The 13,997-nt window shown below is 40.8% G+C and overlaps 1 protein-coding gene across 6 annotated transcripts in view; it reads left to right on the forward strand.

The window, feature by feature from the left end:
• Positions 1-13,997, forward strand: part of nek11 (NIMA-related kinase 11) — a 268,705-nt gene that overhangs the window by 66,486 nt on the left and 188,222 nt on the right. For 5 of the 6 annotated variants that reach the window (XM_068054185.1, XM_068054195.1, XM_068054212.1 and 2 more), the window contains one exon: positions 9,623-9,788. The exons of the other annotated variant lie outside the window; for it this stretch is intronic. In XM_068054185.1, coding sequence (XP_067910286.1) covers positions 9,623-9,788 — 166 coding nt within the window. The remainder of the gene's footprint in view (positions 1-9,622; positions 9,789-13,997) is intronic. 6 annotated transcript variants of the gene reach the window in all.

Genomic DNA, 13,997 nt, shown 5'->3' on the forward strand with positions numbered 1-13,997 from the left:
ATGTAGATATGGAAATTAGAGAGAGAGACTGTGAGGTTCTTGAGCAAATTGTCATGGGGAGTGACAAGGTATTGGAGGTTTTGGAAGGCTTAAAAGTGGACAAATCTCCAGGTCTGGACGATTTGTGTCCCAGGATGCTGTGGGAGGTGAGGGTGGAGATTGCAGGGGCTCTGACCCTAATTTTTAATTCCTCTCTGGCCATGGGGGAGGTGCCAGAGGACTGGAGAACAGCTAATGTGGTCCCACTATTTAAGAAAGGTTGTAGAGATAAGCCAGGGAACTACAGACCAGTGAGTCTCACGTCAGTGGTAGGGAAACTATTGGAGAAAATTCTGAAGGAGAGAATCTATCACCACATGGAGAGGCAAAATTTGATTCGGAATAGTCAGCATGGCTTTGTCAGAGGGAGGTCATGCCTAACAAATTTGATTGAATTTTTTGAGCATGTGACCAGGTGTGTAGATGAGGGTAGTGCAGTTGATGCAGTTTACGTGGATTTCAGCAAAGCCTTTGACAAGGTCCCACATGGAAGACTTATCAAGAAAGCAAATGCACATGGGATACAAAGTAACTTGATAAGGTGGATTCAAAATTGGCTTAGCTGTAGGAGACCAAGAGTGATGACAGACGGCTGTTTTAGTGACTGGAAGCCAGTGTCCAGTGGCGTACCACAGGGATCTGTGCTGGGTCCCCTATTGTTTGTCATTTATATAAACGACATAGATGACTATGTGGGGGGTAGGATCAGTAAGTTCGCGGATGACACAAAGATTGGCTCAGTGGTTAACAGTGAGGTGGAGTGTCTTAGGTTACAGGAAGATATAGACTGGATGGTCAAATGGGCAGAAAAGCGGCAGATGGAATTTAACGCTGAAAAGTGTGAGGTGATACACTTTGGAAGGAGTAATGTGACACGGAAGTATTCAATGAATGGCCTGACACTGGGAAGTTCCGAGGAACAAAGGAACCTTGGTGTGTTTGTCCATAGATCTCTGAAGGCAGAAGGGCAGGTTAATAGGGTGGTGAAAAAGGCATATGGGACACTTGCCTTTATCAATCGAGGCATAGATTACAAAAGCAGGGAGGTCGTGTTGGAGTTGTACAGAATTTTGGTAAGGCCACAGCTGGAGTACTGTGTGCAATTCTGGTAGCCACATTGTAGGAAGGATGTGATTGCATTGGAGGGGGTGCAGAGGCGATTCACCAGGATGTTGCCTGGGATGGAACATTTAAGCTATGAAGAGAGGTTGGATAAGCTTGGGTTGTTTTCACTGGAGCAGAGAAGACTGAGGGGTGACCTGATCGAGGTGTACAAGATTATGAGGGGCATGGACAGGGTGGATAGGGAGCAGCTGTTCCCCTTAGTTGAAGGGTCAGTTACGAGGGGTCACAAGTTTAAGGTGAGGGGTGGGAGGTTTGAGGGGGATTTGAGGAAGAACTTTTTTACCCAGAGGGTGGTGACGGTCTGGAATGCCCTGCCTGGGAGGGTGGTAGAGGCGAGTTGCCTCACATCCTTTAAAAAGTACCTGGATGAGCACTTGGCACATCATAACATTCAAGGCTATGGGCCAAGTGCTGGCAAGTGGGATTAGGTAGTCAGGTCAGGTGTCTTTAATGCATCGGTGCAGACTCGATGGGCCGAAGGGCCTCTTCTGCACTGTATTATTCTGTGATTCTGTCTCTCCCTCTAAGGGACCAACACTTACTTTTGCTACTGTCTTCTTTTTCATATACTTGTAAAAGCTCTTATAATTTTTTTTTATTCCTGGTTAGTTTAGTCTCATATTCTATTTTTTCCTTTATCAACTTTTTCGTGGCCATTTGCTGGTTTCTGAAACTCTCCCAATCCGTGGGCTTATTATTATCCTTTGCAACATTATAAGCCAATTCACTTAATCTAATACTGTTCTTAATTTACCAAACAAGCCAAGATGGATCTTTCTTACTTTTTTAATCTAATAATCTCCTTAACTTCCATTGTAAGCCACAGATGGAGCTTTCTTACTGAGTTTTAGTTTTTTTTAATGGAGCATATTTTCATTGAACATTTTGATTCATTCCTGTAAATGATTCCCTCTGTTTATTTACCGCCGTACCTTTTAGTCTAACTAATGAAATGGAACAACTCAGGTGTTTGGCTCTTAATACAGTTTGACTGATCCATTCTAGTCAGAATCATTCTGGATCATTTAAGCAGTACCATATATAGATATGTAATGAATTGCAGGTCTAAGTGGTAAACCCATAACACAAGTGATGAAGTTAGCAAGTATATCACAAGCTGTTTTATATATTTTCAGCCCAAAGAGTACCATTTATGTTACATTAATAGTTTCCTAATTAGAGTGGCTTTATAATGAAATAAGAATTTAAATAAGATTTGCATATTAACGTCAGGGGCTGGATTTTCAATCAGGGATTGGAAACTGGAAGTGGGGACTGGTTCTGGGTCCCCATCCTACACAGCAGGCTTTAAGCACGCCCACAGGGATTTTCAGCTCCTCAGCCAATTAAAGGCCAGGGAATGGGCTTGCCATCCAATCAGGGACAGCGGGCGGTCCCCAATCTGAACCCTGACCACATTTGGAAATCCAGCCCCAGTTGTGTGAGGTGCTCAGTGTATGTGTTTGAACACTTCTATTGTGCATTCAGACAACAACTGCAGTGCAGGCGGTTTCACTGTTACAGCGTAAATGCACCTGGGATCAGGTACTGATTGACCTGGCATGTGACAAGCTGAGTGAACCTCCCTCGAGAAGATAGTTTCACTCCTGTTCACTTTGAAGTCAGTGTGGGCTATGGCACTTGACTATCACTGGAAGCTTATTGAAACAGAATCTGCAGTTGATTACTGAGCAATTGTATGTTTACTTTATATTCTGTGTAGTGCATAATTGTATCCTTTGCTTCAGTACCTGCTAGTTTATAAAGAGTACAGGAAGAATAGGAAAACTGGTAGTTGGGGAGGGTTAAGAATGGTAATTAAGACTGAAATTATTTCAATGATAAGAGAGGATATAACGAGAGATAAGCAGGCAGTGGAGAGTTTACGGGTATAATTAAGAAATAGAAAAGGATTTCAACAGCAGTGGGAGTAGTGTATAGGTTCCCCATAGCAGCTGTGAAGTGGTAGATGATATAAATGCAGAGACTAGATCAGCAGGTAGCAAAGGCAGAGTAGTTTTAATGGGGATTTTTAACATGCATATAGATTGGGATAAGCAGACTAGTTTGTCTCAGAAAGGTAGTGAATTTCTTGAGTATGTTTGGGATAGTTTCCTGCAACAATATATCCTAGAAACAACAAGGGCATATTAAATTTAATAATGATTAATGAACCAGATTTAGTTAACAGCCAAAAGATGCATGAACATTTATCCAATAGCGTTCATAACATTATGGAGTTTAACGTAATGTTTGAAGGGAGAAATGCAAACAGCTACGAAGATTCTAGAAGGAAGTAAGTGAGAACATTGCTGATACTCTAACTATAATCTTCTGACATTCTCTTGTTTTAGGAACTGTTCTTTCAGATTGGAAAATTGCATGCCACTCTGCTATTATATAAAAAGGAGAGAGGGAAATGAGGGCATTATAGACCTGTTAGGCTAACATCTGCTGTTGGGTGTAGAACTTTTTTGGCTACTTATTCTGTTCATACATGGGAATTACAGGAAATAATGGAGTGCACTCAAACTTCTGGATTAAATATCCAACTTTATTAGGTTAGCTCAAAATATATCAACACAGGCAATATGAATCTATACTGTATTATGGGTTATTCATCACCAACAATAACTTGCTCAAAATATGAAGCAAGCGAAATACCTACAATCACCAGCAAGTGATCAAATTCATGTTGTTCTCTAGGTGACTGATCAGGTCACTCCTTCCCTGCAGATGCAATACTGAAGTTTCTTTAACACTTTCTTTCATACCTTAATTCCCAGTACAAGATATTGTACTGACACAGTGGCTTATTGTCCAATTAGTATTTTTATTTGGTACAACCAAGATGATTAAACAACCAGAATCACCTCAAATATCCCAAATTTCAATTCACACCATTAAACATTTAATATTCTGACAGTTTTACATGTGTGAGCCTTATAGCTGAAGACTCCCACCTACTTTATCATCATAACCAAAATTTCACTGTGACCACAATGAAATTCAAGTTTTCACAACTTAACAGGTTAGTTAACTTGAATAATTATAATTTAATTCAGACCAATACTTATTAACTAAACACAGAACAGAATAGCACTTGCTTCAAAAACAAAAGATAAATAACATCATATTTCCTGTTCTTCTGACATTTTCCAAATGACTGTAATAAAACTAAAGAAAAAGTTAGCTTTCACAGTTAAATAAAACCTTCAACATTCTTACACCACAAAGAGTTAAAGTGGGTGGACCTTTGCACAGTTTGTGAGCTCTAAAACATTTACACTCGCTTCTGAAAGAGACAACCCTGCAACTCTGCAGTCTCCCAGTAAAAAGGGGACAGACACTTTCCCATATCTACTTTATTTATCATTTTTTCTCCCAGAAATGAATGTTCAATTTCTGTTGTTTGCTACTTAACCACATTTGGAAAAGCAGTCAGTAAGACACATCTATAAACTGCAAAAAAGTAATAGCAGTTTATTTTAAAAAAATCTCTAGTCCAGTTAAAGCAAAATGTTTTGAAAAGTTTAAATTGGATTTTCTGCTCAACTTCAAGGCTGAAGTTTATCTCTTAAGAAACAAACTGTTCAGTGCCTTTCACAACTGCAAAACTAAATTTTCAAGTTACAAGCAATGAACTTATGCTTCCAAAATTAAATGCAAGACTACAAAGAGTTAACGACCTTTAGCTCCGCAGAGAAGAGCTTATGCCACTGGCAAACACACAGACATATTTTTAAAGACAGACTTTAATGTGCAGGTCAGGAAGCTTCCCTGCAGATACTGAAAACAAAATCCAGGTACTTTTCCCTTAAAAATTGAATATGTCACCTTTTATTTTCTTACAGCAGTTTTAACGTTTGCAGTGAGCCTTTTTAACTTATTTCTTTTCTTTTCTCAGGTGGGGGTTGGTTATGACCAAGCGGACCCCTTTCCGAGCCTCCATCTGACTCTTCTCCTTCATCACTCTCTGATGATACCCTGATTCCTTCCCCTGATACCATTCCTGGCCTGTAAGTAGATCCCTGCATCCACTGTTCAGCCCCATGCATGGGATCATTACCATTGTAATGACCCATACTGACCTCACTTTTAGGGGTAATGATCCCCAGGTTCCTTCCTGGCATGTAAGTGGATCCCTGTATACAGTTTTCTGCTTTGCAGATTGGTCCCTTTTGGACCCACCTCTTCTCCAGGAGTAATTTCCCTGCAACATATTTAATAACCAATTCATCCAGAGATTTTTCCTTAAAATTTGATCGAGCCACTATTCCTTACTCATGTCCCATCGTGGTCGCCATTATCTGTAGAACTTTTTTTTTGTCTAGTTATTTGGGTACATACATGAGAATTGCAGGAAATAATGAACTACACTGAAACTTCTGGATTAAATATCCAACTTTATTATGTTAGCTCAAAATATATCAAAACATGCAATATGAACTGTACTCTGCTATGGACTACTTAGCACTAACAATAAACAGTTCAAAATATGAAGCAAGAGAAATGCATACAATTACCCATGAGTGGTCAACTTCACATTGATTGTAGTTCTGTAGTGACTGATCAGGTCACTCTTTCTCTATGGTTGCAACACCGAGGTTTCTTATTAGTTTCTTTTATGTCTTAATTCTAGGGAGAGACAAGATGTTGTACTGACAATGGCTTATAGTCCAATTAGTATTTGTTTTAGGCCAAAATATCCAATTACATACTGAGCTCTTTGTTTGAAAAAGCCTTCCCGGGCAGTGTCAATCTTCTTTAAACTTCCTTCAGTAAGTTTCTGTCAGTTGGGGGTACTCGGGGACGATTCCTTACTCTCCGATTGTTCGGCTGGACTCGGCTGTGTTGGCATTCTTCTAAACGAGTTCATGGCTTATCTGAAGTGGTCAAACCTTGTTAATTTTCAAGGTCTGTTAACACTTTTCAAACTCAGTTGTTTCATCTCTGAACACCGTAGCTTTGTTCAATTTGATAACACTGTCTGGGAAAACAAGATTACTACAGTTCAGCAAGTTTTAATAGAAACCAATGGTTTTCCCATCGAACTGTCCTCAATCTCTCAAGGCATGACTTACACAGGAAATTGCTAGAGTCTATAATTAAGGATAGAGTGTCTTGAGAATTTTCAGCTGACTCAAGAGAGCCAGTATGGATTTGTAAAGGGTAGGTCATGTCTGACGAACCTGATTGAATTTTTTTGAAGAGGTGACTAAAGTAATGGACAGGGGATTGTTTTTGGGTTTTATTTGTATGGACTTCCAGAAGGTGTTTGATAAAGTTCTTATTAAGAAACTGTTAGCCAAAGTTGGAGCTTATGGAACTGAAGGCAAGTTATTGAACTGGATAGGAAATTAGCTTAATGGCAAGAGGCAGATTAGGAATAATGGACAGGTACTCAAATTTGGCAGGATGTGACTATTGGTGTGACTGTGTTGGGGCCTTAATTATTCACTGTATTCATTAATGACTTAGATGACGTGATAGAGAGCCACATACCCAAGGTCACAGATGACACAAAGAGAGGCGGCATTGTAAGCAGTGTAGGTGGAGGCATAAAGTTACAAAGCGATATTAATAGACTAAGTAAATGGGCAAAATTGTGGCAAAAGGATTTCGGTATAGGCAAGTGTGAGGTCATCCACTTTGGACCTAAAAAGTACAGAACAGTGTACTTTCTAAATTGTGAAAAGATAGAAGCAGTGGTGATCCAAAGAGACTTGGGGATCCATGCACATAGATTGTTAAAAAATCATGGATGGGTATGAAAAATAATAAAAAGGCTAATGGAATGCTGGCCATTATATGTGGAGGACTAGAATACAAGGCGGCGGGGAAGGGGGACTGGCGGTAGAAGTTAAAGTATACAAGACCCTTGTTAGAGTGCTGGATTACTGTGTTCAGTTCTGGATATAAAAACAATCGAAGGACGTATTGACCTTGGAGAGAGTGCAGTGTAGATATACTGGAATGATAACTAGACTCTAAGGGTTACATTATGAGGAGTGATTGCACAAACTAGGGTTGTATTCTCTGGAATTTAATAGGGTAAGGGGTGTTTTGATTGAAGTTTTCAAGATATTAAAGGGGTGGGAGGATTGATTGGCTGGGGTGTCTAGCACAAGGGGATATAGCCTAAAAGTTAGAACCAGGCCTTTCAGGAGTGAATTTTGGAAACTCTTCTAGATGCAAAGCGTTGTAGAAGTTTGGAACTCTCTTCCACAAATGGCAGTTTGTTAATTTTTGTTAATTGTTAATTTTTAAACTGAGATTGATAGATCTTCATTAACAAAACGTATTCAGGAATGTAGGGTAAAGGTGGGTAAATGGAGTTAGGTCTTACTGAATGGCAGAACAGACTCAAAGGGCAAAATGGCTACCTCCTGTTCCTAAGTTCCTAACAGTAGTTTAATGCTAATTGAAATAAAACAATTATGGATTGAATTTCCGTGGGCATTATCCTGATCAACCAACTAAACTTTGGTAAAAAAACCCGGATAAACTGAATTTCTGCAGTCCTCCCAGCAAAGTTACCCTGGTCAGTTATGAGAACCCATGCAGAAGTTCAACCCCTTAGGTGTAAGGGGATTGTACAAGCATGGTATGATTTAGTCTTCTGCTATAAGTACTTTGCAAATAATTTTGGTATCTTTCCTGCTAAAGCATGACTACTGCTTCTTTAACTTAACAAAAAAAAACCCACACAAGCTGTTTCACTTGGGATACTTTCCTGATTTTGGGAATGTGCTGAGTGGAGGTCAAGAGCTTTCCTGTTGTGATGGAGAGATGATTAGCACACGTTGATCTGGGATCTGTTAGCCAGTTACAGAGCAACACTGATAATGGGTGATGGGTGTATCTGCTCTCACTCAGCTATGAATGGTGCTCCTTAGTTTTGTTAAATCATGTGGAGAACAAAATGGAAACAGGAACCTGAAGTAATACTTCCACTTCAGTCCCTTCCTTCCCCTCATCCTGAGCTGAGGTACAGAATTATTAAAGCCCTTTTGTTCTATGCGCCTTTCTAGATTACTCTATAACTGCTTGTTAGGAACATGACAATAGCTTAAGGTGCCAATCCTCCAGTTTGGTTTCCCTGCTGGCCGATAGAAATTATACTGCCTATCTCCACCACTGCCTCAGCCCATCTGCAGCCCACCCGTGCCATTGTCACCTCCAGACTCAATTATTCAAATACACTCCTGGCTAACATCCCATTGACCACCCACCATTAAAAGAGCTCATCCAAAATTCTGTTGCCTGTATCCTATCCCACACCAAGTCCCACTCACCCGCCATCTCTGTCCTTGTTGACCTAGGTTGGTTGCCAATCCCACAATGTTCTAATTTAGAATTCCCATCCTTGTTTTTAAATCCTAGAATATCCTCTCCCCTCGCTCTCTGTAACCTTTGTCGTTTCCCTACAACCCTCTGAGAAATCTGCATTCCTCTAACTTTGACCTCTACTGCATCCTCCACACCTTTCACCCCATCGTCGATGGATGTCCTATCAGCCATCTAGGCCTTAAGCTCTAGAATTTACCCCCTAACCCTTCCTGCTTCTCTGCATTGTTCATCTCCTGTAAGACCTTCCTTAAAATCCACCTCTTTCATCCCTCCTAATGTCTCCTTCTTTGGCTTGGTGCCGATCTTTAGCTGATTACACCTCTGTGAAATATATTGGAACGTTATTCTACATTGAAGAAGCTACGTGAATAAAAAATTGTTGTTGGCGTTGACAGAATGGTTGAGTTGAGGAGGAAATTGGGAAATCTTGGCTGAGACGCTACATCTTTCAACCTTGTGGCACCTCATGCTCACCCTCCAATGTCACACTTGGCTGAAAAAGGTGACTCTCATCCACCATAAAATAAAATTAAGGTGACTAGCAAACAATTGTTTCTTAGTCTATATTCTTTCTTTTGGGCCTCCTTATCTCGAGAGACAATGGATAAGCGCCTGGAGGTGGTCAGTGGTTTGTGAAGCAGCACCTGGAGTGGCTATAAAGGCCAACTCTAGAGTGACAGGCTCTTCCACAGGTGCTGCAGAGAAATTTGTTTGTCGGGGCTGTTGCACAGTTGGCTCTCCCCTTGCGCCTCTGTCTTTTTTCCTGCCAACTACTCAGTCTATATAGAGCTGATTTATACTAACTGTATTAATACTACTCCTTGCTATATCCCTAAATAGACTCTACATTCAATTTTTCTGAGCATTCGATAATTACTCTGGCACGCAACTGATTTTTAGAATTGGCAATAAATATCATTTGCATTATTTTTGGGTACAAATTGCTGGTGACAAAACTATCATCTTATCCACCATTTAACTTACTCAATACATTTGAAAACCTGTCCAGCTCTGGTTAATTTCCCCATATTCATGTTGATCAGTTTCAATCAGTGCATTGCTTGGCAAAAATAAAATGTATTCTTTTTTCATTCCTCATTTGTAGGAAAGTGTTAAAGGAGATATCTGTTGGAGATTTGGAACCCAATGAAACTGTACAAGCCAATTTGGAGGCACAGCTGCTGTCTAAGCTTGACCATCCAGCAATTGTTAAGTTCTACAACAGCTTTGTGGAGCAATATAGCTTCTGTATCATTACCGAGTACTGTGAGGTGAGCAATTAATGAAGCGGTGGAGTGAAAGAAATTCTAATCTCACCAATTAGTTAAGGTTGATTTTATTTAGAAAAAATCTTTTGGCACATTTAAAGTGGTATCTTCCCTGTGTTCATTTCTATAGTTAGTTACATATTGCAATCTTAAAATTAATATTGCAATTTTCACCACAAACTCCATTCCACGTCCACCATTTCCATTCCTGGTAACTGTCTTAAGCTGAGCAAAAAGATCGTTTGCAACTCTTGTGTTGTTTTTGACCCTGAGTTATGTTTCCGACCACATATCTGCACCATCACCAAGACCACCTACTTCCACTTTCATAACATCACTTGATTCTGACCCTCCCTCAGCTCATTGGCTGCTAAAACATTTATCCATGCCTTTGTTACATCTAGACTCAACTATTCCTACGCTCTCTTGCCCAGCCTTCCATCACGGGTTGCCGGGGGCCGGTAAAATTCAGCGGGGAGAGGCCCGCCTTGACCCGTGATGTCGTGAAGGGCCCTCCGCATATTACCTGCGGCAGAAGGCCTCAGTGCGGTACCACCCCCCCCCCCCCCCCCGCCCCCCACCGCCGCTGCCTGGCGGTGGGCCCTTCATCTTAATATTCAAATTAACAATAAAGAGATGCAAATGAACTTACCTGCAGGCAGCGGCCGTCCCACGCCAATTTTATGGCCGGCGTTCATACTCTGTGTGCCTTCGGGAGTCCGTACGGAGTTCCGAGGCGAGAACCTGGTGGGGAGGGGTGAGGAATAACATTTTCAGGCCTGAAGGGGTGGGGAAAACATTTTTTATTGGCTGCGGGGATGGTGGGAAGGGGTTGAAGGGCAAAGAATACAAAGTTTGGGGTTTAAAGTTCGGGACTGTCAAAAATGTTTTTTTGGGGGGGGGAGAGGAAAGTAAATGTATTGTGTGATCACTGGACATGGAAGTAGCACTTTTATGTTAGATGCAAAGTTTTTATTGAAAGTTAAAGTCCTGGTCCCTTTAAAAATTAAAATCTCTGTCGGGGACGGGGCCGCTGCCCCTTCTACATCATCGGGCGTGGCCGCCGTGCAGCGCGGCACTCTAATAAAATCCAGCCCATAGATGTAAGCTCATCCAAAACTCTACTGTCCATATCTTAACTCCCTCCAAAATCTCACCCCTGTGCTTGCTGACCTTCACTGGCTCAATTTTAAAATCCACATCTTTGTTTTCAAATTCCTCCATGGCCTCACCCCTCCCTATCTGTGTAGCCACCTCCAGCCCTACAACTGTTTGAGATCTCTGCACTCCTCCAATTTTGGCCTCCTGCGCATCCCTGATTTTCATCGCTCCACTATGGGTGGTCATGCTTTCAGCTGCTTTGGCCCTCAGCTCTAGAATTCCCTGCCTAAACCTCTCCACCTCTCTCTCTCTCTCCTTTTAAGACCCTCCTAAAAAATCTACCTCTTTGATCAAGCTTTTGGTCTTCTTTCCTGATTTTTCCTCTCTAGCTTGGTGTCAAAAATATTTTGATATTGTTCTTGTTAAGCATTTTGGGATGCTCTACTGCATTAAATGTGCTATATAAATGTAAGTTGTTGCTGTTGTTTTTGTTTAAAGTTACAGAATTTGACCTGCATCTTCAGATTCCAATGAATGATCACAGCCCATCTTTATCCAATTCACCTTAGCCTGTTGAACTAATATGCACTGTCTAGAATTTGGAGTCCAGTCCTAAAAAAGGCTTAGACTCGAGAGACAAGTTAATTTTTTAAGATTTATTTAACACAGATGTTATGATAAGCAAGCAAATACATCTACTGATGTTGAAGCAAATACATCTACTGTGCTCACAAGTAAGATATCCATTGGGGATCAAGAGCGCCAACAATCCAGGCTGGTTTTTGATCAGAAGTAACCCCCCCCCGACCCCCACCCCACATGACACATGACACATTGCAGTTTACATTTATGCTTTTACCATGACACAGCTACATTGGTCACAGGATATGATGTAACTGCAGCACCATGTGCCACCCTATGCGTGAATCTGCCTTACACTGTTCAACATGCGGCCCCGACTCTTATGTCTTCCCAAGGTTACTGCATCCTGTTTTGCTTGAGTTTATGCCAGTACTTTTCCACTGTACTTAGTCTTGTCAATTTCATGATAGCCCCTTCGCCCACTTGACTATTTTGACTCATACACTTCTAAAGTCATGCATTATAATGCAGTCTAAGATCCTGTTGTCTAAACCCAGTTCTACATGGTTTAGCCAACAGGATCAATAGATTTTTGGACACAAAGGGAATCAGGGATATGGTGGGAAAGTGGAGTTGACCTAGAAGATCAGCCATGATCTCAATGAATGGCGGAGCAGGCTCGAGGAGTTATATGACCGTCACCTGCTCCTATTTCTTATGTTCTCAGATGAGCACAAAATTCATATTCACACAGTAAATATTGTAGTAAAAACAGAAAATGCTGGAAATACTCAGCAGGTCTGGCAGCATCTGTGGAGAGAAAAGCAGAGTTAAGCTTCAGGTCTGTGACCCTTCATCAGAACTGACTAAGGTTAGAAATGTGATAAGTTTTGAGCAAGTGAAGTGGGGGTGGTGGTGGGGAGAGAGAACAAAAGGGAAGGTGTGTGATGGGGCAGAGGGCAGGAGAGATTAAATGACAAAGACGTCATGGCTTAAAACCTATCACATTTCCGACCTTCGCCAGTTCTGATGAAAGGTCACAGACCTGAAACGTTAACTCTGCTTCTCTCTCCACAGATGCTGCCAGATTTGCAGCATTTCTGTTTTAATTTCAGATTTCCAGCATCTGCAGTATTTTGCTTTTATTTATTAAATATTGTAGTGCTCGGTGACCAGTAAACTCTATTGAATATAGTGCTGCAACAACCCAAAACCCAATTACTTTTATATTATAATGAATGATTGTATTCCAACACAGTAGAGTGATTTTTCATTTCAATTTAAAATGGTTTTGCCTTGCATACTGACGACACAGTTTTCAGTTACTATATAAAGTTAGGCAATTTTCACAGTAAATAAATGGAGAGACTGTAAATGCAGCCAGACTGCCTTTTTCCAGTGAGAATAATGCGAATAGTCAGGTAAAGTTATTTCTCCACTATTCACCCTACCCCCGCCACCAAGAAAAAATGCATTGTTGATTTGTCAGGATTGATTTTCTACAAGAATTTCTTCTATGCTACTGTAGAATGCGCATGTTCGAAAGTTCTGACGATGGGCGAATTTGTGGCATTTTTTTTTAGCGATAATCAGAAACGGCAAGGTGCATTATCAATAAACTTCATTGACTCAGCCATAAGTAGGAACTGTGAAGTTTGAATTGGATGAGCTGAGACAGCTGTAGGTTACTCACTGTCGGGACTGAAATATATTTCCATCATTCCTAATGTTCAGACATATGTCATTTACACCCACATTCTCAGTTATTAACTAGAGAGTGGCGACGTCTGATTTAACTCCTCCACATGGACCTGAGTCAATCCCATTTCACGGCTGCTTTGAAAGTGAACTTTGCTTTTTTTCATTAAAAGTTTTGGTCCCGCCACTGCTGTAACTCCTGGAGTCAGCAGTTCAGACTAAATGGCACCCTGAACAATGTATTTTCCCCATTTCCAACTGCTCTACATTTATATTTTTAAAGCTTTTCAACCTCTGGCACCCTATTTTGGCTTATGGTATATTTCAACTAAGCTGATTGGGTTTCATGGGGAGAAAGCACTTTCACGACGAACAAAGATATCATTTTCTTTGAATGAAGCTATATCTTGTAAATGAGAATGAAAGCTTTAATCGGGGGAGGTTGTGTTTTTTTGTGCAGCTCACTGTTAAGAATTGCCTATTATTTGTTATTTCATAGAGATGTCTCGGTGAAGAAGAAATGGGTACTATGCTGCAACTACTCCTTGTGGTAGCAGAATCCACATTCTCACCAATCTTTAACTAAAGTAGTTTCTCCTGAATTCCCTATTGGATTTATTAACGATTTTCTTATATCTATGGCCCCTAGTTTTGGATGACCATACAAGTGGAAACACTCCCTCTTGTATACACAATTATGAGGGGCATTGATAGGTTAGATAGGAAGAAACTTTTTTCCCTTAGCGGAGGGGTCAATAACCAGGGGGCATAGATTTAAGGTAAGGGGCAGGAGGTTTAGCGGGGATTTGAGGAAAAAAAAATTCACTCAGA

The sequence above is a fragment of the Heterodontus francisci genome, chromosome 2 (genome assembly GCF_036365525.1).
Source record: "Heterodontus francisci isolate sHetFra1 chromosome 2, sHetFra1.hap1, whole genome shotgun sequence".
Taxonomy (NCBI): Eukaryota; Metazoa; Chordata; class Chondrichthyes; order Heterodontiformes; family Heterodontidae; genus Heterodontus; species Heterodontus francisci.